The sequence below is a fragment of the Gracilinanus agilis genome, chromosome 2 (genome assembly GCF_016433145.1).
Source record: "Gracilinanus agilis isolate LMUSP501 chromosome 2, AgileGrace, whole genome shotgun sequence".
In the NCBI taxonomy this organism is placed as follows: domain Eukaryota; kingdom Metazoa; phylum Chordata; class Mammalia; order Didelphimorphia; family Didelphidae; genus Gracilinanus; species Gracilinanus agilis.
In genome coordinates this window covers 501,262,603-501,287,810 of record NC_058131.1, presented here as the reverse complement: position 1 = coordinate 501,287,810, position 25,208 = coordinate 501,262,603, and the positions used below count along the sequence as shown (strand labels likewise).

The window sequence follows — 25,208 nt, the reverse complement described above, 5'->3', positions numbered from 1 at the left end:
AAAAAAAAAAAAAAAAAACATTTTCAGAATAATGCAGTGTACCAAATTGCACGCCACAATAGGGCTGTCTGAAGGAAAGAATCTCTGGTCATTGAAAGGTGTTTGGGTTTGTTCTTGCAGCAAATGTCTACTGTTACTTTTACACATTGCTGGAGAAGATAAAGTCTCGATAAGACTCAGTCTCTCTCACTATGGCTTCTTCCATATTTCATCAATGGACTCTCCAGGCCTGTTTTACTCAAAACTGAGATACATCTGGAAATTTGAAAATTCACCCAGTTCTCCAGTCTAGTCTTTATTCCCTCCCTGACCCTGGCCAGAAATGACCTTGTAGCTGGCTAAAACATACCAATAACTGTAAAGTGCAATACTACAAAATATAGATAGATATAAATAGAGAGAGAGAGATCAGGGAGATGAAGAGCAGATTCTTGGATGAGGATCCCTGGGAAGATAGTGGAAACCTGAGAAGATTTCATACAAGAAAAGTAAGAGGTGGCATCTGAATTCTCCTTTGCAGGATGAATAGGAATTCATCAAGTGAATGAGGCCTAGTGGGTCAGGACAGGGATCAGTGGCAACTCTTAGAAGCCTTTGTCTCGGTGCTTCAGGGTGACACAACATCCCGGAGGCTGGCTGCACCTGGAGACGGCTTTCTTAGCCATGACAGCACCTGATGATCACCGGAGTGCCTTCTAAGAACTCTTCTTAGCCCCAAGAGAGTGATGAGATCACCCTGGGGCATTCTTTTGCAAGAGAAGATAGGCAAGCCTGTTTGCAAAGTGATTTCTAGAGAACATTATTCTGAAATGTGGGAGTCAGGGTTAAATGCATTTCATTTTGTTGTCTCTTCTGTCAGTCTCCCAAAGAACAACAATGAGGAAGAACTACAACGATGACAAAAAACACATTTTGGTTGGTGAAAGTAATCCTTAATATCTTTTTTAAAACAACCTGTCTTTTCATCCCTTTAGGGAATTCCTGGCAAGGAACTTCCTCTACCCATGCTGATCTACACATTCTCTGGAAATTATTGTTTTTAAAGATTTATCTGAGCATTAAGGAGTAGGTGACAAGAGACAGTGGTGGGCTTTTCTGAATTTCTAGGCCAGCCCTCTATCCACTACCATGTGCAGCCTTTCTCTTAATTATAGTCATGTGGAATATCTATCTCCAGCGTTCATGCCAGGAGTGTTTTGAAGGCTTCTGTGTCATTTTCCTTCAAGGGTTCTTTCCTGATTACTCCAGTTATAGCATGGTAGGAAGTCATCAGATGAAGGATGTAGGGTTGGGGGGGATATAGTGGAGTCCAGAGTTCGAGGAGATTTGTGGGCAGTGTATTAGGTAGTCCCAAGATGAGCATGGATTTCTACACTCTACCAAAAACAGTCCAAGTGAAATTAAATAATAGGATTTTTTTTGGTGGACTCATTTAGCACAGTTGTGTGATTTTTCTCTCATAGTGCTTGGGAGTAGGAATAGAGAAAGAGAATAATGAGGCAGTACCCAGAATGATGATGAACTGGGTCTGAGGAACAGAGAGCTGCAATTGGGATGATGAAATGAGAGAAAATTGAGGGATCAAGAGTTTAGTAATGTTTGGAGAGAACAGAGAGTACGTTTTAGGAGAGGGAAGTAGAATGGGAGGTTGTGACCCAAAGAGTGAGGCTCAAGTACTTTTAAGGCACTTAAAGAGTTGTGTGGCCAGTCATTTACCAGCTCTGAACCTTCCTTTCCTCACCTGTAAAATGAAGATGATAACCCTTACATTACCTGACTCACAGGGCTGTTCTGAGGAAAGGACTCTGAAAATGTCTAAGTACTCTATAACTGTTTTTGCTATTACTGTATAATTATTACTATTATTAATACCATGGAAAGACTGCGCATTGTTTTTTGTTGTTGTTGTTTGTTTGTTTTTTGTTTTTTTGTTTTTGTTTTTTTTACCCTTGTACTTCGGTGTATTGTCTCATAGGTGGAAGATTGGTAAGGGTGGGCAATGGGGGTCAAGTGACTTGCCCAGGGTCACACAGCTGGGAAGTGGCTGAGGCCTGCGCATTGTTTTTAATGGATTTTAATTTCCACTTCATTATTTTCCAGCTCTTCCCCGAGGCCCTTAACTTAAAAGTAAAAAGATTCTATCCTTTCTGTGAAATAGGGTTCTGTGCTCTTTTCAGCTCAGACTATTATATATTTCATTGATAAAAAAAAAAATAGCTGAAGAGCCTTTAATAAACTGTCCTGGTAGATTGAGAGTCACAGGTGCTGAGCTATCAGCCTTTGCCTACTGCTCTAACCCTCCTCTGATATCATGTGGGAATCTTTTATTCTTCTTTAAAAATGAAATATGGCTTTTTTGTTAGAACTGAAAACATTTACTCTTCTAACATAACCTGATATCCCAACTTGACCGACATCTTCCATCGCCACTACTTTAGCAACAAAAATGGGAACTAGGTCTTTTCTCACCTCAGTCCCTTTATGCAGATTTATGTGGATGCATTAGATGTGAATGTCATCTGAAAATTGACTGGACATGGAATTCCCCCTATTTTTTAAAAATGAAAAACCTGGCAGCCAGGTAGCTCAGTGGATTGCAAGCCAGGCCTAGAGATGGGACATCCTGGGTTCAAATTTGGCTTCAGATACTTCCTAACCCTGGGCAAGTCACAGAACCCCAATTGCCTAGCCCTTACTGCTCTTCTGCCTTGGAACCAATACATAGTATTGATTCTAAGGTGGAATGTAAGGGTTTAAAAATAAATAAATTAAATTAAATTAAGAGCCTTGTATACAAATTTCTATTGATAGTCCTATAAACACCAAATAAAGTATTTGGAGAGAAGTATAAAATATTAGAGCTAGAAGGGACCTTCAGGATGGGATCAGTTAGTCCAAATATTCTTAACCATGAGTGTTTTTTTTTTTTTAAACAAAAATTTTTTTTAACACCTACTTTTTTAGTGTAGCTCTCTCTTTTGTAATACTACTTATTTTTTCACTTTAGGTAACTAGAAGGCATGGTGGATAAAGCACCACACCTGGAGTCAGGAAGTTGTTGTTTAGTCGTTTTGGTTTTGGCCAACTCTTCATGACCCCATTTGGGGTTTTCTTGGCAGAGATACTGAATTGGTTTGCCATTTCTTTCTCCAGTTCATTTTGCAGATGAGGAAATGGAGGCAAAAAGAGGGTGAAATGACTTTCCCAGGACCACACAGCTAGTAAGCTTTGATGGCAGGGTCAGAAGAGCTCAGCCCTACAAGCTAACCTCTGGGAGACCCGAGTTTTTCCTCCCCTCTGAAATGGCAGGGCTGCATGGTAGGACCCTCGACCATCCATTCCTGTTCTGAATACCAGAGTCTCTTTACTGAGTGACCCCATTCTACTACCTGTTCATGCTAAAACTTCTTAAAAGACCTTTATTGAAAACTCTCCTTATCCACAAAGCCTTCTTCACCAGGCCTCATTCTCTAGCTGCTGTCATACGTAGGGTCTATGCACTAAAATTTGGATTACTTAAACCTCTGCATGGGTGTGAGGTGTTGCTATAAAGTGATGAGACTTTAAAAATAAAAACAGATTTTTTTTTTTTTTTTGCATTCCCATTCATCCTGCAAAGGAGAATTCAGATGCCACCTCTTACTTTTCTCGTAAGAAATCTTGTCAGGTTTCCACTATTTTCCCAGGGATCCTCATCCAAGAATCTGCTCTTCATCTCCCTGATCTCTCTCTCTCTCTCTCTCTCTCTCTCTCTCTCTCTCTCTCTCTTTATATCTATCTATATCTTGTAGTATTGCACTTTACAGTTATTGGTATGTTTTAGCCAGCTACAAGGTCATTTCTGGCCAGGGTCAGGGAGGGAATAAAGACTAGACTGGAGAACTGGGTGAATTTTCAAATTTCCGGATGTATCTCAGTTTTGAGTAAAACAGGCCTGGAGAGTCCATTGATGAAATATGGAAGAAGCCATAGTGAGAGAGACTGAGTCTTATCGAGACTTTATCTTCTCCAGCAATGTGTAAAAGTAACAGTAGACATTTGCTGCAAGAACAAACCCAAACACCTTTCAATGACCAGAGATTCTTTCCTTCAGACAGAGGGAAGCTATTTGTGGCGTGCAATTTGGTACACTGCATTATTCTGAAAATTTTTTTTTTTTTTTTTTTTTTTTTTTTTTTTTTTTTTTTTTTGAATCTCATGAGATTCCCCCTTTCCCCCTCTTTTCTAGAGTCATGAACTATAAGTTCAGATCATTTTAGGAATTTTTCTTTTGGAGAAGTTCCTACAATTGTGTGTTTGTTGATTCCTCTCCCCACAGCACCCCCATCACCCCCATATTGACTTAAAGTGACCGTACAGGCCTTCCTCCAAGAAGTTTCTCATGTAAATACTAAAATCACAGGAGCTTCTTCAATAAACTCAGTCCAAAAGATAACTGTTTTGTGATTGTCTTGATTATTAACATCAGACAAGGCACAAAACAGTCATTGGCTTGCCAAAGATATTCATCTGTGCCATGTCAAGGCAAATGTATTATACAGGCTTTGAACAGAATAGAGACTCCTTATCTATGGTGAAGTCTGACAGACACCCCCAGTTTGTAGGTGTTCTTTAGATTCGACTCAAAAATGTTACATATAACCTCCACCAAGAGATCTGTGGTCACTCAAACGAGATCAGGCTAAGAATCCACACAGAAAAAACGAAATGGATGAGAAATCTTCATTGAACAGAGGACAGACAGACAACGGGCATTAAATGCCAGGCCACTGAGTCATCATCTCAAATAGACATTGTCATGGACAATGAATTGGTCCCAGTAGGGGCTGGTAGAGGGACTCTGCTAGATTTCATTCCCTGATTCAGGCTTCCTTTTTATGTTTAACACTAATATTCTCTGGATGCTATACGGTTGTGAATAATAAACTTTCACAACTTCCAGTGATTCAAAACTATGGATAACCCAGAGAACAATGGTGGAAGCAATGGTCAGCGAAAGGCCAAAATACATACATTTTTTTTCTTTTAAATGTTTTCTTTGTGATTTTTTTCCTTTTATTGCATTGTTCTTTCTCCCCACTCATGATCTCTACCTTCCAACCCACACAATTCTCCAAATTCAACATACTGTCTCCTACTTCTGTGTATTGATTTAAGTTGTTTTGAATCTTTCTTTTTCTTTAAGAATTCACTCAAAAGCTGATTCTTTTCTTCCCTAATTTCCCCCCCTCAGCCAGAAGCTTTCTCTCTTCTTAAATTTGGATCTCTCTGTGGCCCTCTGTCTCACTCTCTTTCTTATTATATTTATGGGTGTCACATCCGTGGAATGTAAACTTACTCAGGGACGAGAGTTGAACCCTTTGTCTTTGCCCTCTTAGTACTTTACAGACAATAGGCATTGGGGTGTGTGTGTGTGTGTGTGTGTGTGTGTGTGTGTGTGTGTGTTAATAACCTTTTCTAGTGTGAAATTGGGAGGGAGATAGCTTAGAACTTAATATGTAACCCAAAAATGAATACAATTAAATTAAAAGAAACAAAAAAGAAAAATCAGAACCTACTCAGTGGATGAAGACATATAGATCATTTCGAGCAAGTCTTAAGCTGCCACTATTTCAGAAATATCAGAATTGCAAGTAGAAAGACAATGATTAGATGCATGATGTGGGCCAGAATAGAGCACACTATATTATTGGCTATAAAAGTGTCTCAAATATCATCAAGGATGTTATGACTAATTAAAAAAAAATAGGTGGTGACATAGCAGTCATGACCTGGGCCCTAAGTGATCTTCATGTGAAATAAAGGAGGATTAGACTTGGACCCAGAAGGTAAAAACCAGACCCAGTGTATGGGAGGTTGCAGATAGGCAGATTCTTGTTCAACTTAATTTTCCCAGAGGAAGTGAGTTCTCCATCACTCAGAATTGCCCAAGTCCGGATCACTTCTCAGGGTTCACAGAATCCTAGATTTCAGAGCTGGAAGGAGAACTTAAAATGAGGATTCCATTCTCAGTTATATATTTATCTGGATGGCCTTTGTGGTTTCTTCCACCCTGAGAGACTGTGATCCTGTAAAATACTTTATTGGAGTCTTGTTTTCCTTTTTTTCCCCAACCAAACCCAGAGGCTGACACTGCCAGTAGTGTTTTTGAATAAACATTATGCAGCAGTGTGATTCTAGTAGCTAAAAAAGAAATACCAGGCTTTCTTTTATCTTCTTCTTTTTCCATATCAAAGATTTGGGAGAAAGGATTAGCCCAGAAAGAGTAGAAAAGGTTAAGCATTAAAACCTGGTCCCAGACAGAGTTCTGTTAGACTGTGATACTGTTGCTAGGACTGGCAGCCCTGAGCCTTGATGCCTTGATGCTGCTTCAGAAGAATAGAAGGGAATCTCCTCCCAGCAGCATTCAACATTACTCCCTGTGGAGAGTGTTCAACAGTTGTCCCTAGAGCAATGTAAGGGCTTTAATGTGTGTGTGTGTGTGTGTGTGTGTGTGTGTGTGAGAGAGAGAGAGAGAGAGAGAGAGAGAGAGAGAGAGAGAGAGACAGAGAGAGAGAGAGAGAGACAGAGAGAGAGACAGAGAGAGAGAGAAAGAAAGACAGAGACAGAGAGAGACAGAGTTTGGGATTTTTGAGTGTTCTAGAGCAGTGATGGGCAAACTTTTTAAAGAGGGGGCCAAAGAAAAGGAAATGCTCATCTGTCCAGTCTGTTTCTAAGGCAACTCTTTCGAAGTTTCATTGTATTGTACCCTACTCATTGTATTCGTCAGATTAGGAATAATGTTGCGCTGCTGGAAAGAACATTTCAGGGGGCTGCATCTGGCCCACGGACTGTAGTTTGCCCATCACTGTTCTAGAGGAAAATGTGATCCTTTGGCTTCTGAGGGAGACGTGGATGTACTTTCAATGGATGTTTGAGCAGTGGTTCCCAAACTTTTTTGGCCTACCACCCCCTTTCCAGAAAAAATATTACTTAGCCCCCTGGAAATTAATTTGAAAAAAAAATTTAATAGCAATTAATAGGAAAGATACTGTGGCCATCACTGCTTCCCTGGATCGCTGCAGCACCCACCAGGGGGCAGTAGCGCCCACTTTGGGAATCACTGTTTCTAGAGAAAGGAAGAGTATTAGTGTGTGGGGTGTGTGTGTAATAATGTCTTGTCACTCTCATCCCCATTTAGTGCACCCCACCCCCAATTTAGATACCAAATGGAATCTAAGTCACTGAGTAGCACTAAATTCATCCAGTCCTTTTTGTTTTTAATCTTCTCAGCCAGGAAAAGGACAGGGTAGAAGCATCCAAATTTCATTCCTTTTGAGGGCTTTTGCTTTTTCATGTTTTTTCTTTGGATTTTGTGCATTTGCCCCAAATACAGTTAAACAAATAAACGAGAACTTTACTTTGATGTAAAGTCAGGAATTATGAAACTGGAGTCTATGAACTTATTTTAAATTTTTTTATGTTATTGATTAAATTTCAGTATAATTGATTTCCCTTCTAATCCTTTGTTGTTTATTTTGTACATTTAAAAACATTACTCTGGAAAAGGGATCCATAAGCTTCAACAGAGGGGTCTGTGACATAGAATATCTCTTCGGCAATTCAGTCTCAGAATTTCCTTCCAGTTGTAGACAGATATGTGTGTATGCCTCTTCTAGAAAAGGAATGCCTGACAATATTTCAGCCAAGGGGGAAAAAGATGTATGTCTTGGATTAAAAGTATAAGCCCTTTTCCAGAACAAAGAGATGAATTTTCCTAAGAGTCATCCCTGCTCTCCATCTATCCATATCCTCTTCATCTTAGAAGACTCATATTAAGTCTTTTCAAAGCCTTTGTTGACTCTCCATCCATTGTTCTCTTCCCTGATTCTTATTGTCTATACTGCACAATTAACATCTTATTTTGCATTGTCTTGTTCATGATTTATATTCCTGTATACTAGTCTTGTCTTTCCCAACCAGGTTGTAAGCCCTGAGTGCACCCAGACTGTCATAGCTATTTTTCTGCTCTACAGCACCTCATAGCCCAGAGCTGGGCAGGTAGGAGATGCCCTTCAAATGTTTGTTTGCATGATATGGACCTGCCTCCTTTGCATAGAAGCTATGTAGAGTCAGGTGGGAATATACAGGGTCTGGAAAGTGGAAAGAAGAAATCATTATGGCATTTTATAGACTGTTATGACCCTTTCTCACCTGAAGAATGGGACGTTGCCACTGTCTTCTAAACCTCCTCCCCTCAAAATATCTTAATTAATCTTAAATCTCCACTTCTTTTTTTTTCACCACATGTTTCAATGCCAACTTGATTATGGTACTAGGGTTGACCATCATTATTAGATATAGTGAATTTTCTATTTAAATTTGCTCTTTTCCAAATTTTAGTTTTTAAAACAGAGTAAGGAATATGAAAAGCAATGAAAATTAGCTTTTTGGGGGGAGGTGAATATATACAATGCAATTTATATACATGTTTCAAAATGCACAAAATAAAATCTGTAGGATTTCAAAGGAAACATTTTTAAAATACAGCTATCAATATTTTTTTTAAAGAAATTCACAGACTACAGATTAAGAAGCTCTGTGCTTAATGATATCCCAGCATTTGGAGTTGGAAAGTATCTTAAAGATCTCTTTTCTACCCTTTTCTTCCCACCTTTGAGTATGAATAAATTTTTTCATGATATGTTCTGTCTGTTTAAAATTAAAGAGAATTTGATTACTGATATTAGTAACTTCATCTGTGTGCATAATAGAAAATTTAGAACACTATTTTCAACTTCATGCTTATATACCAGCAGTTTATGGTTAAAAACTGATGTTAAAATATTTTTATTCCAAAAACTGAATTTTTTTTCCCAGCTCTTTGGCAGGTAGGTAGCAGATTTTTTTTTTAAAACCATTCTATCAATCCCCCTTGCCATGATTCCATCAATTGACATAGGAAAAGCTTTTTTGACTTCCTACCTAATTTTGAATAAGGATGGTTTCAATTTTTCCTTGTGTATCCTAAGTATCTTCCACATAGGTAATTAAGGATTTGTTTGATTGTCTAATAATAGTGGATGCCTTTTGTAATTAAGAAATGAACAAATGACACTTTAGGACACAGTCATCATTTGTGATTCAATATATTTACAAGGGAAGGTGTAGGTAAGTTTTGTTATTGTTGTTGTTGTAAAGGTTCTTTATTACTTGAATGGTGGTATGATGGAAAGAATGCTGAACTTTTAGGAAACAGAAGGTGCAAGTCCAAATTTACTCCCTACCATAGTAACTCATTCGGTCTTTTGGAGCCTGTGTTCTCATCTATTAAAAAGAGATAACAGTATTTACTAAACCCACCTTACAGAGTTAGGGTGTGATGAAGTCAGTGAGTCAAGAGGTATTTCTCTGTGGCCTCCCATGTGCCAGGCCAGGTGTGCTAAGGGCTGGGGAAACCAAGGTAAAAAATAAAACAATCCCTATTAGCAAGAAGCTTAAAATTCGAATTTGCTCATCTGTATATAAATGTAGAACTGCAGAATGAATATAGGTTAGTTTTAAGAAGGGAGAAAGCATTAGAATTGGAGAGATCTGGAAAAGTTTCCTATGGAAAGTGGTGTTTATGGGGAATTTTGAAGGAAACCAGGAATTCCCTGAGGCTGTGAGGAGGGATCAAATGAGAAAGGATATTTAGTTCAACTGATCTGACAATTAAGGAACCTACTGTGCCTAGATACTGTGCTAGGGGGCTTGTATTGCAGAGATGACTTGATATTGTGCCTGCCTTCTTGGAGTTTCTGATCTAGTAGGAGTAGGAGAGATGATGACCACAATGCAGATTGCTAAAAAATTAAGATGAAAATGAGGTCAAACACTTTTCCTTAAGAGATTCAAGTAGGAAGGGTTCCTTTCTCCTTGGTGTAATTATTGGGCATTATAAATGTACAGAAGGAAGACAGTATGAGAGGAGAATGGGGAACCACATAGAATCTAGTTTGTCTAGAAGTTCCAGTGCGTGATGGGTGGCAATATGAAATAATCCCAGAGACTTGATTGCCAAGGCAGGGAGCTGATGAGAAACACCTGACAATTTTTGAGTAATGACTTCATTTGACCCTTGCACTGGAAAAATTGCTTTGATGGGTATATGAAAGGTTGTTTGGAGCTGAACAAAGGGGAGACTGAGGCAGTTAGTTCAATAACCCAATCGAGAGAAGATGAGATGGACCCTTTACTAGGTGTTAGTCACAGTAAAAATAAGAAGGAGGATAAGGGTGCAAGAGATTCTACAACAACAGAATCAGCAGGATGGGACAACAAATAAGATGTAAGGGAGAAGGAAGTGTCAAGTAACTGAAGTTTTATGTCTGGAAGACTATTAATAGGTAGAAAATGGAGGTTTGTGCCATCCACAGAAACAGTAAAGGCAGCTTCAGAATTACTTAAGTAAAATTAATCCCCTTGAATCAGTTTGCCAGGACTGTAGGAGTCATGAATTTCATCCACTTTACCGGCAAGGAAGCAAAAGTAAAAAGGGGGAAGTGACTTGACCAGGATGACAGAGTTAAATGGCAGAGATGAGATGTTAGCTCTTTTGATTCCCAAATTCATTAGTCCTTCCATTATGTCATGTTGTTTTTGTGGTTGCTTCAGTTCTATCTGACTCTCCATAACCCCATTTGGGGTTTTCTTGGCAAAGATCCTGGAGTTGTTTGCCATGACCTTCTCTAGCCAATTTTATAGATGAGGAAACTGAGGCAAACAGAATTAAGTGACTTACCCAGGGTCACATAGCTAATAAGTATCGGAGGCCAAGTTTTAACTCTGGAAGATCAATCTTCCTGACTTCAGACCTCAGTGCCACCTCACTGCCCATTTTGCCATGCTTGCTAAATAAATGTCAACTAGTATTATTATCATACAATATTATTATTGTATAGTAGTGCAATATAATCTAGTTTCTAAAAAATAGTGCTATGGCCTCTTTGGAATGGGTACCAAGTGAGCGTGATGATTAATATTTTAGGACAAAGTAAAGTTCGGGTCCTAAACCGCATCCTCCAGGTATTCACTCCTCAAATGTGAGGAAGCAGGGGAATAGAACTGTCCCTAGCAAATGATTGAGTTTTGTCTTAGAATACATAGCTCAGTATTTTTTAAAAGATACTCCATTCTTGCTAAGAAACTCATAGATGTCTATTTTAAGAGTGATTGGGAATGTGTAGAAAAACACCTATTCACACCAGCTACTGACCTCTCTGTTCAGTATACAAAGTGGAAAATGGGCAATGCTTTGTAAATATTATTATAATTCATATAATTATATATGTGAGATGTTACAATAGGAAATAGTAATAAAAAGTTCATAACTTAGTGGTAACAAAGTGCTCCAACTACATCCTTTCATTGATCCCCCTCCACTTTGGAGGAAGGTAGTGTATGTTTTATTTATTGTTTTGCATAGGAACCAGCTGGGACCCAAAGATAAACTGACTTTCCTTCCACCCAAATACCCCCCTGGACCTTTCTGACATTGGCAAGATCTCCTTCATCAAGACCTATCTCAGATATACCTCTCCGCATAACCTTTGCTGATACCTACAATTGAAGAGAGACCTAAAATTGATTTTCTCTACCCAGATACTTTATTTAGGGCTTTACCAACCTCATGCTTAGTGTTCTTTTTTAACATTTCATTTTATTTTTCAATTTAAACAATCATTTATTTTTTCCTCTCACCTGCTCCCTCTGCCCATTTAAAAGAAAAACAAAACCTTTATAACAAAGATGGCTTTGTCAGAGCAAAACTAATTCCTACATTGCCCTTGTCCAAAATTGTCACATTCTGTGTTCTTAAATCTATCATTCTACAATGTCTACCCATCAACTAGTCCAACCTCTACATTACAGATGAGGAAACAGAGGCCCAGGGAGATCAAGGGGATAATTGTAATAATAATAATAATAATAATAATAATAGTAATAGTTAACATTCATAGTTTGAAAATCGATTTATGTATGTTATCTTACTCGATCACCTCAACAACATTACAGGTAGCTACAATTATTGTCCCTATTTTTATGCATGAAGAAACTTAGATGAGGACAGGTTAAATGATTTGTTTATGATCACAAAGATAATATCTGAAGCAGGATTTAAACTCAGATCTCCCTCACTTCAAATCTAAAATTCAGTTCATTTGCACCACCAACAGCCTAAGACCAGAAAGCAACATAGAAGAGCTGGGTTGAGAAGCCAGATCTTCTGGCATCTGTGTCCATAGCTTTTCTTAATACCCCACATACTGACCCTGCCCCCTGGAAGAAGAAAGAATTAGGATTAGCAGAGATAAAGAAAGAGAGAATTCATAGGAAATTGCTTTTTCATTCAACTTCTGAGCTGGTAGGTACTTTGTGACTCACCTAAGTGATGATGTAAACATATGTAAACATGACTTTGGAAATTAACTGTAATACCACAGTGAAGAACTAGTTATTTAAAAAAAACAAACAAAAAACTCATTTAGAGCCCCTCCATCACAAGAGAGAATCTGTTTGTGTACAGAAGGCATATATTACATAAAATAAAAAGAAGTTATTTTCCCATCTTGCCTGACAAAATATTGCCCTAATTTGTTTCATTTTGTTTCATTTCTTCAGAGCAGAAAGGTTTTTAGATTGGCAGTAAGGGGTAGGATATACATTTTTTTAGAAAAATTAAAGGTTACTTTTAAGAAGTACCTTCTATGTCTTACAGCTCCCTGTCTGTCTCCTTATCCTATATATGCTGGATTTTTTATGTCACAAATTTTAATTCACAAAATTTTATTTCACAGATGTATGGCTTTCTTTAACTTCTTTAATCACATCAGTTATGATCAAATCATAGTACTTGGCTATTGAACTCAGCGGGCTCCCTTTCTCTCTAGTCTCTGTGGAAGAGAACATCTCACATTTTTGCCATGTAAAGGATAACATCATCTCCTGTGGTGAATCCCATCTCTCATTTCCTACTTCATTCCCTCTGCTAATCATCTCTGCTATCTCCCTTTCTCTTTTAATGAATAGTCAGCTGACACTGAAAGGGAGACCTCAAGGGTAGCAGCATGTCATTAGAACTCAACATGTCTTTTTGTCTTTCTTGTCAATTTAAAACTTCAGTGCTGCCTATTCCAGTTTTGCTGGTTTGGACTGATGTCAAAAGTGATGCCACTTGAATTCAAACCCTTGCTCTGATACCTGACATGTTTGTAATCGGGGTTTCATTACCAACCTCAAAGGAATATTGTGAAGGAAGCACTTTACCAAACCTTAAATACCCAATAAATCTGAATCAAGTTGTTATATGTTGATTATTAATGATCCAAAGCACTATGTGAAGGGTGTCCTAAAGAGCTTTGTGGGCTACCAAGTCAAGGTAGGCTTCACTCAAGAGATGTTTTCTATCATGTATCTTGAAGAGATGGGTGAGATTCAGTTAGGAGGGAAAAAAGTAAGGCTACTCACTCAATTATTTACACATATACTGTGCTTTACAGTAGGGACAGCAAGTAGACTTGTTTGGCCAAAGCTTAAGATTTGAGCAGGGATAAATTGGAAAGTTATAGAGGGGGGAAAAACGTTTCTGTCCTTTAGGAACTGAAACAGAGAAGAAGCAATACACAAGAATAGTTTTGGCAATCTATGGATAGAACAGAAAAATCTGAGATGCTTTGTTAACTTAGAACAGAGGCTGAGCTAGCAAATAGAATTCATTTCTGTCAGAGTCTTTTAAGAAATGAAGGGGATTTGTCTGGCCAGGATTTCAGCAATGTAAACTCTTGTAGCTCCAAGAAGCTTTAGCATGCACAGTAGCTATTCCTGGTAAAATGGTCTCAGATGGGTAAATAAATGCTTAATGTATGTGTGTGTGTATGTGGGGGGGGGGATGTATGCATGACATACTTTTAAGTTTACATATTAAAATTTTCTCCGTCATCTAGACTTCCATAAGTCTAGACAATCCACAGATCTAGCCTTGAGTTGTAGCGTTTGCAGATTTCCAAAATATAAATGTTTACCTTGAAATTTAACAGTCAATTCTCCTTAGCCAATAGGAACTGGCTCTGGCATTCCCTTACAAAGGTGCCATTATCTCTTATCTCTATTTGACTTTAACCCAGGAAAATCTCTATTTGTCCTTCCCCAAAGTGGATAACTACGTCCTCAACTCCCTCGTAGTCATTTGGTGTATGATTGGGGTGTATGGGTGTTCAAGAAGTACTAGCACCTTTGGGGATGCTGGCTTGCTGAGCCCTTTTCAGGACTACTCATTCTCTTGGTGTCCATCTGCACCCAACTCCCCCATGTGGCTCCAGGAAGCTATGACATGGGCAGTGGCCACCCCTCAATAAACCATCTCTGGTGGAAGGTAACCTTGGAAAAATTAAGACACCATTGTGCTCACCTGAGGAAAGGGTTATCCTTGCTGTTCCTGTTTTTATTTACTCCTCTACCTGCGTGACTTGACTTAATATGGTATTGAGGTGTGTGTGTGTGTAAATATTTCCATTTTCTGGGTTCAGTTTTTCAAGGCTTACGTGCATCATCTCTGGAGCCAAACAGAGCAAAATCCTGAGTCACTTCTGCCATTCTCGTCAAAGCTCCTGAACTCCCTCACCTCCTCAAAAAGCTTCTAAGGGCTTGATCTTGACCCAGCTCTTGGTGCATGAAGGATAGAGAAAAGGGACTTGTTGGAAATCGTGCAAACGAGATGGTGAAAAGCTTGGTTATCTGTATTCAGACTAGAAACTGAAAAAGATTCTGTTTCATTTGTTGTGAGTCCTTTTGAGTGTCAATGGTTGTGTATTCTCCTTTAGCAAGCCTTTTTTCTTTTCTATGAAAATATCTGCCTTTTCCAGTGTTCTCTAATGTCCAAGAGTGCTTTTTCTGCTGAAGTAAAAAAAAAAAAAAAAAAAAAAAGAAATATTTCACCTACATTTTCTTGAAAACTCCATTAAATATAAAAGATCTAGCTACTATACTGAATTCCATTTGTTCTGCTTCCTGGAAATCTTCTTGTAATGACTCCAAAGTTGAGGACTCTGGGTAACTAATCTGAAACCATCTGGCTGGGCAACCACAAATTTACTTGAGTCTTTACCATTCTCCAGCAATGACTTAAGAATTTGATGAGAAGACAAAAGAAATCATTTTAGTGGCTGCTTCCACAAAAAAGGGACAAACAGGAAAAAGTGATTTTAGGCGTTTTAGTATGCGAGAAGGCAAGGGGGGAAAATCCTTATTATCTAGTATGCCATAACCTTTAAATCCTTCCTCACATCTACCAAAATGCCTGTATGGACCCAAGTCTACAAAAGCCTGCTTCTTCAGAACTCTTATAATTCTTGACAATGAGACCATGGGAAAATGTGCAGATCCACACACCTGTTGGTCTTATGGTAGGCGCTGGGCTAGTAGGAGCAACAGTAGTCATTGCCAGGGTCTTGGGACTGTTGTCACAGTTCAGTTTTTTTTTTTTAAATCAATCAAGAAGTATTTGTGGAAGGGGCAGCTAGCTAGGTGGCTCAGTGGATTGAGAGCCAGGCCTGGAGGCAGGACTTCCTAGGTTCACATCTGGACTACTTAAACTGTGTGACCCTGGACGAGTCACCTTTATAACCTCAGTTGCCACTCTGGTACCACTCTTCTGCCTTGAAACTGATGCTTAGTATTGTTTCTAAGGCAGAAGATAAGGATTCAAAATAAAATTTTTTTTTAAGTATTTGTTGAGCATTTACCATATTCTTAGCACCATGAGATGGCTATTTCAAGAATCAGATAGTATAGGTTGCTGAATAAGTTGTTTTACCTGTTTTTTGTAGGATGTATTCATTAAAGTAAGCCTTCAACTCCATTAGGGATTGCATGCAATTGGCCTCCCGTAGGCAAAAAGTGCTTCAAAGTACAGTTAGTTTACCTTGGGAGGGTGGGGGAAATAGGGGAGGACAGTGTCCTTCATAGCCAGCATAATGCACGTTATTAATAGCTTCTGGGGTTTTCTAGTAGATCACATTATCCTCCTGGAAATTAAACAACACATCTAAAGCATGAAAAATGTACTTTTTTTTTTTAAACAGTAAAAAGTAATTTTCCAACATAATACCCCAAATAAAGTGCCATGGAGCTATTCACAGTAAATTGAATTTTTTGGTATGTAATCTAGTACAAAAACTGACAAATAACCCCCCCCCCCCGCCCCCCCATCCCCAAATCATTAGTCATTCATTTTGGAGGCACAGAGGCGGTAATCTGCTGGGGCAGGCATTTTGATGTCGGCTTCAATTGCACACTTCATTTATTTGGACAGGGTACAGGCGGCGGCTCCTGTCACGGGGCATCACTGCACTATTAGCAAGTTTCGCCCCAGGGCAGCTGGGACACTGTGCTGGGGCAGATGTTCTTTTCAGTGTATTCAGTGGCCATTCTTGAGGGTTGTTTACTGTTGCCATGGTGACCTTTATTTCCATAGCAGCAGCCTCTGCTGCTTCTCAGAGGAAAGTGAATTTAGTTATAAAAGGATAATATTTTTCTCTGTCTCTATAACCTGCCATCTGTCAACTGGCGGATCAGTATGGATTCAGAAACCTATTAAGAATAACGGCAGTGATGTGATGACTTTTTTTTTTTTTTGACTCTTATTAAAGAGCAGCAATAGGTTTTGTAGCAAGCAATGGTGCCCTCAAGAAGAGAACTTTCTATTTCCCCCAAATATTTAGAGACTCTGCTACCACTATGCTCCCATAATCTGAAGTGACCATTTAAATTCTTCTGATGAATGGAAATGACCAAATGTCATGTTTGTATCTCCCCAGGTGCAAGTGTGCTTAATTTTTTTTCCCCTAAGCTACAAGAAAGTGGCTAGACCTTTCTTTGTTTTTTGGGGGGGCTGCTTTTTTCCCCCAGGGGAGAAGGGGGGTACCAGGCAAGTGGCACAGATTACTTCTCAGGAAAACACAATGCAAGCTATGAAATGAATGCAGTGAAAAGGAGCCCCCTTTGCCAAGCTGAGGTCTCATTCTTAATGTCTTTTTAATTAAAGCCTAGGGACACATCCTTTGAATCTTAACTCCAGAATAGCCCTTTTCCATCCCCAGATGCAAAAAAGGGGAAGAAGGACACCCTTGGGATATCTCCTCTATTTCCTGGTTCTTTTCACTTTTGCATTCAGTAAGCAATAACTTGCTGGGGGAAAACACACACACCCAAATTGGCCCCGTTGTAAATAATGTATTTATTGGTTGATTTTTCCAGATCCTGACATTGATGCTGCCACTGCCATGATGCTTTTGAATACTCCCCCTGAGATACAAGCAGGTTGTGAGTAGATATTTCTATAGCATACAGCACCACAGACTTGTCAACTTAACCTTCTCATTTATGTGCCAGACTCTAGGAGAAACTAATGCTAAAACACCAATTCCCACGAAGACTTCCGACTTTCTGAAACACATAGGCATATGGACTTGCTTCCATGTACGTGTATGTACACATACTTCTTATGCATTAAGGCTTTCAGAAGAGCTCAGTGCTTACCAATCCGTGTTGGGGAAAGTGAAATAGACCACTGAATATTTCTTTCTCCTGAAAGAAAAATCCTATAAATATGGCGGCTCTCATCAGAAAGACTACCTGGGGATGGGTGAGCAATAGTGCACTGGAGCCCCAGGCAGTGCTCTTAGAAGCCTTCTTCTGGACAGGACCAGCGGGGCCCTCACTTTCTTCTGGCAGCAGGTTTGGGGGATGAAGTAGAGAGCATTCCACTTGGCTTCGACCACAAGGGTCAATAAGAAATCTTGAAACAAGCGCCCTAAAGTCCTCTTCCTGGGCTTTGGGGATTGCTGAGTACATCCCATCTCCATCCCTTCCTGATTATGAAAAATTGCATTGGAGACATCTCCCAACAACACTGTACTTTTGTTCAGCCCCAGTTGGTTCTTTAGAAATACCAGGTCTTAGGGGGAAACACTTTTCTTTCTAATTTCTTCCTGTTGCCCTTTCCCAGTTATCCTAGCACTATCTGATGGCTCTTGCTCATCAGGCATGAGAGGGGATCTCTGTGGATCAGATCTGTGGTCTCAGGAAGATCTGATCTCCCAGTGAAGAACTGTGCTAACCAAAGCTTCCTTGGGTCCTGGAAAAATCATCCTTCATGAAGCTGAAGGTCCCTCTTCTGCTTGCTCTCCAAGTACTTGGGTATAAGTGGGTATAAGTGGCCATCCACTTTTTCCTCAGCCCATAGTCAACAAGCAATATGACAGTGTAGATAGCCTAATTTAAAATAATCATAATAATAGCACAAATTCAAAACTAGGAGCCCCATTTTAAAAAAATAGTGCAAATTCAAAACTCGGAACCTTGGGTTCCCTATCAAACGACCTGTGGTTCAACAGGATAAATAGGAGCTCTTCTTTTAGAGGTATTGGCTTGTGTCAGACTGTACTGACCAAGCTCCTCTTGAACGTTTCTGTGGTCTGCAGAGCTGAAGAATGTCAAGACTATTTGGTTACAAACTTGGGGAAATACCCAAGTGTGGGGCATATCTTTAATGGAGGTATACTTCATTTCCAGCTTTCTACCTCTCGGTCACCTCTCTTATAGGTCTTCTCCTTTGCAGTCTTAGGAAACTTGACTCAATCACTTCTCCATCGCTTTTGAAATGAACCAGGGAACTTCAGAGTTTACTTAGCAGTCGTTATGATGCCTTGGAGTTCCTGTTGTTCTTATTTTGTAATCTTCTCTTAAAGATACTCCCAATTTTTCTTCTCCAGTTGCTTTGTGCTGGCACTGGAATTATATCCAACTGCCCACAACCTGTAAACATCCGGTAAGTACATCAGCCAGCAAGCAGTTAGACGTTGGACAACCCATCTTTTGACCTGAACTTGAAGTTATGGAGAATGAGAAATTCTCCTTCCATCCAAAGATTATGGGTTCAAGAAAAATAAATCTCAAGATTGTACTTCAAGTCATAGATACTGTAGTGGCTTATAAATCCAGTTGCATAACTTATCACATGGTAATAACCATAAAGACTTTATTACAGCATCGTAATAAGACCTTCATGACTTTCACTATTTTACTCATGATCACAGCTGCAAAATTCCTTTTGAAAATTAAGCTGCTAAGAAGTAGTTTAAAGAAGGGGGAGGACCCCATGGGTGTGACTGGGTTATTAATCTACCCATGAACCTGGTGACTTTGATCACAGACCTTTACTATTGTATTTGTAGCAGGTAGAAGGAAGGAAAGGAAAGGGAGAAGCAGAAGCTAGGGAGAGGGATCTTGATTGGGGCAAGGATAACCATGGATATGTTAGTTGTTTTCAAACACTCATCATAATAGCTAAATGAGGTTCAGTTCTCTATAGTTGAGTGGTTTTTCCTGTTTCACTGCTACTTTCCTGAACGCTATGGACTGTGACAAAAAATGCGTTTATATTGTCTTCTTGGCCTTGTTTGTGGCAAAAGGGTAAGCATTTGTAACAAACAAACAAAAAACTCAGGTTTCCTTTAGAAACTGAGTTGACTCTCAGGACTCAGTTTCTTACAGTTGCTGTCCATTCAGGTACACATCTCCTTTAAGATCCCTCCTTCTTGTATGATGGGGGAGAAGCTGAGTCATTCATTATCTGGAAAGATTAGCCATGAATCAGGAAGTCCTCCTGGGGAGGGCCCATGGCCACACTGGCTGATAAGCACAGAAACAACAAGAATTAGTGAATAATGATGCTGATAGCTAGCATTTATATAGTGCTTACTATGGGCCAGACCAAGTACTTTACAAATATTTTTTTATTTGAACCCCTCCACAACCCTCAGAAGTAGGTGCTATTTTTATCCCTATTTAACAGTCAAGGAAAGGGAGACAAACAGTTCCCTTTAACTTGCCCAAAGTCACAGAGCTATCTGGTTTCTGAAGTCACATTTGAACTCAAGTGAACCTGACTCCAAGACTAGCTTGCAGGAGTTAGGAAAGTCGAGGGCAGCTGGGTGGCTCAGTGGATTGAGATCAAGGCCTAGAGACTGGAAGTTGTGGGTTCAAATCTGGCTTCAGACACTTCCTAGCTGTGTGACCCTGGGCAAGTCACTTGACCCCATTGCCCAGCCCCTACCACTCTTCTGCCTTGGAACCAGTACCTAATATTGATTCTAAGATGGAAAGAAAGGATTTAAAGAAAAAAGAAGAATCCCCTTGTTAATACTTAATGTGATCACAGCAAGTCCAGGTCTCAAGATCTCATTAGGCCTTCTCTGTAGAATGGAGATAATAATAAAACATATACCTCACACAGTTGTATTAAGAATCAGATAAGAACTTTTTTGAAAACCTCAAGATCTACATAAATGTCAGCTAATATTATAGGTAGCACCAAAGGCTAGTTAGCCTCCCCTTGAATCAGTTGTCCTCCCTGCTTCCCTTTCCAAGTAACTTTCCTAAGGGTGGAAACGGAAATCGCCAAAATGTTAGATTTTTTTTTTTTAAAGCTTTAGACTGTAAGCAGCCCCACACTCAAGGCCCAAAGGTTAGTCAGGCAAAGAGCAATCCATCACTGGATCATTTGCCATTTATCGTTAGCCACATGGGCTCAGGGGCCCCAGGAGAGCTTGGGGGTAGCCAGCCAACTTTGGCCAGTGGTCTTAATTAGCTGTGATTTGCTCCTCTCTTCGCTGTCACACCATGCTCCAGTCCTTGTCATAAGTTTTGTTCTCAGACCCTGACTTCATTCGAAGGAGCAGCTTTGTAGAAATGTGGTCAGTAAATACATAGACTGACTAGCTTTCATTGAACTTGGAGTTCACTTCCTTATATCGAGTCAATCAACAGGCATTTATGTGTGCAGGGTATTGTTGGAGGAAGACAGAAGGAGAAATAACACATGCTCTTTGCTCTCAAGGAGCAAGTGTAGTAGGCAAACCAACATCAAGATATATTACAAAAGAAAACATAATTAATGGATGGAAGTAGTACAGGCAAGGTGTGAGGAGAGTTCCAAGGAGAAAAGATCATTTTCCTTTGGTGAAGACGAGAAAGGTTCATGGAGATAAAAGCATTTGAGCTAGACCTTGAGAGATAGGTAGGATTTCAACAACTAGAAGACTCTTGATTGAGTAAAGAGAGGTAGATTTCAGGTGTAGAAAGAGTGAAATGAGCAAAGATACAGAGGTGGGAAAACTTAGGGTGTTTTCCTGGAACAGCAAGTCTATTGGAAGAAGGAAAAACTAAAAATATAGAATCTTTTTAAAATTAAAAAAAAAAAAAAAGGTTTTTGGGGACAGCTGGGTGGCTCAATGGATTGAGAGTCAGGTCTAGAGATGGGAGATCCTGGGTTCAAATATGACCTCAGACACTTCCTAACTGTGTGACCCTGGGCAAGTCACTTAACCCCCTTTGCCTAGCCCTTCCCACTCTTCTGCCTTGGAATCAATATACAGTATTGATTCTAAGATGAAAGGTATGGGTGTTTGTTTTTTAAATGTTTTTTAAGAATAGACTTTTGGGAGGCAGCTGAGTGGTTCAGTGGATTGGGAGCCAGGCCCAGAGACAGGAGGTCCTGGGTTCAAATGTGACTCCAGATACTTCCTAGCTGTGTGACCCTGGGCAAGTCCCTTAACCTCCATTGCCTAGCCCTTACCACTCTTCTGCCTTAGAATCAATATGCAATATTGATTCTAAGACAGAAAGTAAGGTTTAAAAAAAAAAAAAAAGTAAAAGGATTGACTCTATGAGTGTAGATCTATTATTTTCAGATCTCAAATTTTTTATTATGTAAAATCACTCCATTCCCTTGGGAGATGTGGCCCACTAAAGAGAATTGTAGTGTCCCAAGAAATAACTCATTGACTCTCAACCTTTTGTTTTTCCAATGAAAAGTGTATGTAGGATAGTTATTTTTCCCATTTCCCCATGAAAAACCAGTTTGAAAAGAATTTCTTAGGAGACCGTTGATCCAGGTAATAGCCACGCTGTGGCAAAGCGACCAGTGACTATGATATGTGTGAGTAGGCGTGTAGGTATGCCTCTGTGTGTGTAAGAGCAGCTGTGTGGGAATGCCTCTGTGAGTGTGTGTGTGTGTGTGTAAGTGTGTAAGAGCAGGTGTGTGAGAATGCGTGTGTGTGTGTGTGTGTGTGTGTATGTATGTATGTATGTAAGAGCAGGTGTGTGGGAAAGCCTCTCACTAGATAGGTGCATTTCAGCACCTGTTGGAAGACCTTGCTCCTGGCGGATGGTGCTATTCTTGTGGGTTGAGTGTGGTTAGAAAAGAGCAAAGAAGCGAGATGCTCTCGACACACCGAGGCGGCCTGTGCGGGCTCCTCGGGGTCACAGCTGTGGCCAGGCAACTGTTGAGGAGGGCCGCTCCGGCGGAGCTGTGCGCCTGCCTTCTTGAACTGCCCTCACTTCAATCCTGGCCCCCTAACCTGAGCTGCCTGCCACCGCCTCTGTTTCCTAGCAATTCATGGCCGCCGTGCATTGCCTGAAAGGCCTCCCTTTTGCCGGCCCATTCTTGCCGGTCACCCCACTTGAGCTCTCCCATCCCACAGCTCCGTAGATCTCTTCCCCCTTCCACACCTGCCGCGGAGCGCAGCTCCATTGAGCTGGCTGTCGGGAGCAGCGCGCTTGGCAGAGCTCCAGGGCTGTCGGGGCCAGGCTTAACCCTTCCGTGTTCCGCACGTGGGACATCTGGATGCAGCCGGCTCCGAGGTGAGGCTCTTCGGGAGGTGAGAGGGATGCCACTGCCTCTGAGGATCCCCTTCATCCGGAAGCCTTCCTGAGGGCTCTCCTGGTTCATTTGCCTGCTGGTGCCGGGAGACTGCCAGACTTGATGGCTTTTCATCAGCGTGTACTCTGGTGGGCATCGGTCCTTCCAGGGAGGCAGGTGGCGAGCCCTCCTTGTCTGCCCATCCTGTGCCTCTCTCGACCATCTTTCTCTCATTCATTCACCGTAGGGGATCCTACGGCATGTGCCAGCAGTGTGTGGGTAACGATGGCTCAGGTTGTGTATCAGTTCTTCTGGCGCATAGTTTGTTTACTAGTAACCTTAGGGTCTGTTTTCTTAAAGATCAAGAGATCCAGGGTCTGTTCTACGAAACAGCCTTTACTGCCCTGAGGATCTCTGTGTGCAAATATACTTTATTTATTTATTTTTTAAGCCTTATCTTCTGTATCAGTTCTAAGACAGGAGAATAATAGGAGCTAGGCAGTCAGGGTTAAATGACTTGCCCAGGGTCACATAGCCAAGCATTATGGGAGGCCAGCTTTGAATCTTTGTCCTTTGACAGTCTAGGTCCTTTGAATCTAGGTCCTCCCAACTCCAGACCTGGCTCTGTATCCATTGTACTACCCAACAGTTCCAAAATGTACTTTTAGAGAGAGTCTAAGCTCTAGTATTTGTGGTTAAGGCGCAGTCCTTTGCCATGTTCCTCAAACCTTGTTCTACAAGAACTTCAATCTCATGCAGGGTATGAATGAAAAGTTGATGAGAAAAATTCAAGATCATTAATTATTCTCTCTTGGATATTTTTTTGTGTATCAGTGATGTATATGTAGTTATATCAGTTTATCACCCAGAAAATGGGTCTGGATTTTCTTCCCTTTGCCCTTAGATTCTCCTGATCTAAGCATTACTAGAATCATAGGATTAGAATGTGAAGAACCTTAGTTATCATCTGGTCCAACTGTTATTTTGGAAATGAGGAAACCAAGGAATAGTTAGATGGGGAAGTGATTCGCTCGTAGTCACAGAACTAGTAAGAGGCCGAACTAGTGCTTCAACAGTTCTGAAGCGAATCCCAGTGTTTTTTTTGTTTTGTTTTGTTTTTTTTCCATTTTCCACCATGTTGTATTGCTTTTCTCCAGGAGGAGATATTCCATGTTTCCAAACTGCTTTAGACCTGCATTTAAGGCTTCTGCTATTATATTTCAAGCCCTGTGCTATCCTATGGCTAAATTAGTTTGGGAAATGCTGAGGCAGAAAATTTTTTCAAAAGATTACAAGTGCTATCTTCAAGGTTTGAGCAAAATAGAAGCTCTGCAATTCTTTTCTGGCACAGAGTAAATTATCCTTAACCCCAACAGAAATATTATGAAGTCAGGAGAGACCAAATCACCATTACTCATTTATATCACCTGTAAAGTCTTATCATGTATTAATTATAGTTCATTTCTCTGTGGCATTTTAAGGCTGGCAAAGTGCTTACTTAGCCCCACAACAACACCCTAGGGGAAGATTTTATAGATCTATCATTCCCCCTTTTTTCAGATGAGGAAACTGAGATTTAGAAAAGAGAAATAATATGGCAGCCCCCTGGTCACAAAATTTCCGGAATTTAGAGCCAGATTTTGAACCCAATTCTTCAGACTCCAGGTTCAGTAATTCTTCTCAAATGCCATAATTCCTCTGTTCATTCTCCCTCACTGGAAATGGCCAGAGACAAGACCCTCGATAATAAATCAGATATCCAAATCTAACCTGGGAGAAGCAAGTTACCCAGTCTCCTAAGTGTGGTCATCATGCCAGCATATGAAATCAGAAACCTCAAACAGAAAGGAAAGAAGATGGCAAGGTCAGAAATAGCAGACCTCCCCAGCTTTCTGCCTAGAACTAAGGATCTCCATCGTCTGTGCCAGCAAGGATAGAAGAAAGGGCATCCTGGAAACACTGTGTTCTCTCTCCATTTCCCCACCACTTCCAAAGAAGCAGGTGGGAGAACCAACTAAAGGAAGGATTAGCGGAATTACCTGCTGCTCAACTTATGGCTTCTATTAGTGCAAGCCAGGGCTCTCCTCCAAAGGCCCCAGTGGGAGCACTGAACTGCATTTAGTACTTGCAGCAATTAAGGCAGCTAAGCACCAGATAGGATGCTGAGGTAGGTAGTGGTAGGAGTCTTCCAATTCCAAAATTCTTTTCCTTCCCTCCCTCCCTCCCTCCCTCTCTCTCCTCCCTCCCTCCCTCCCTCCCTCCCTCCCTCCCTTCCTTCCTTCCTACCTTCCCACCCCCCACAGTGGGGAAGGGGATTTGGACTTGGAGTGGGAAAACCTAGCCGCGGGTCCTGGCTGGGCCCTTCTTAGGTCCGTGGCTTTAGGCACATGCCTTCCCTTCTCTGACCTTTCCTTTCTTGTAAAACAAGGGACTTGTACCTCAAGGTCTCCCAGGGAGCTAGGGGATGGAGAGGAAAGATGCTGGTCTG

At 40.5% G+C, this 25,208-nt stretch overlaps 1 protein-coding gene across 1 annotated transcript in view; it reads left to right on the top strand.

Annotated features, from left to right (window-relative positions):
- The window catches only part of FOXN3 (forkhead box N3), a 313,833-nt gene that overhangs the window by 262,435 nt on the left and 26,190 nt on the right, over positions 1-25,208 (top strand). The window contains exon 5 of the mRNA XM_044664996.1: positions 17,275-17,340. Coding sequence (XP_044520931.1) covers positions 17,275-17,340 — 66 coding nt within the window. The remainder of the gene's footprint in view (positions 1-17,274; positions 17,341-25,208) is intronic.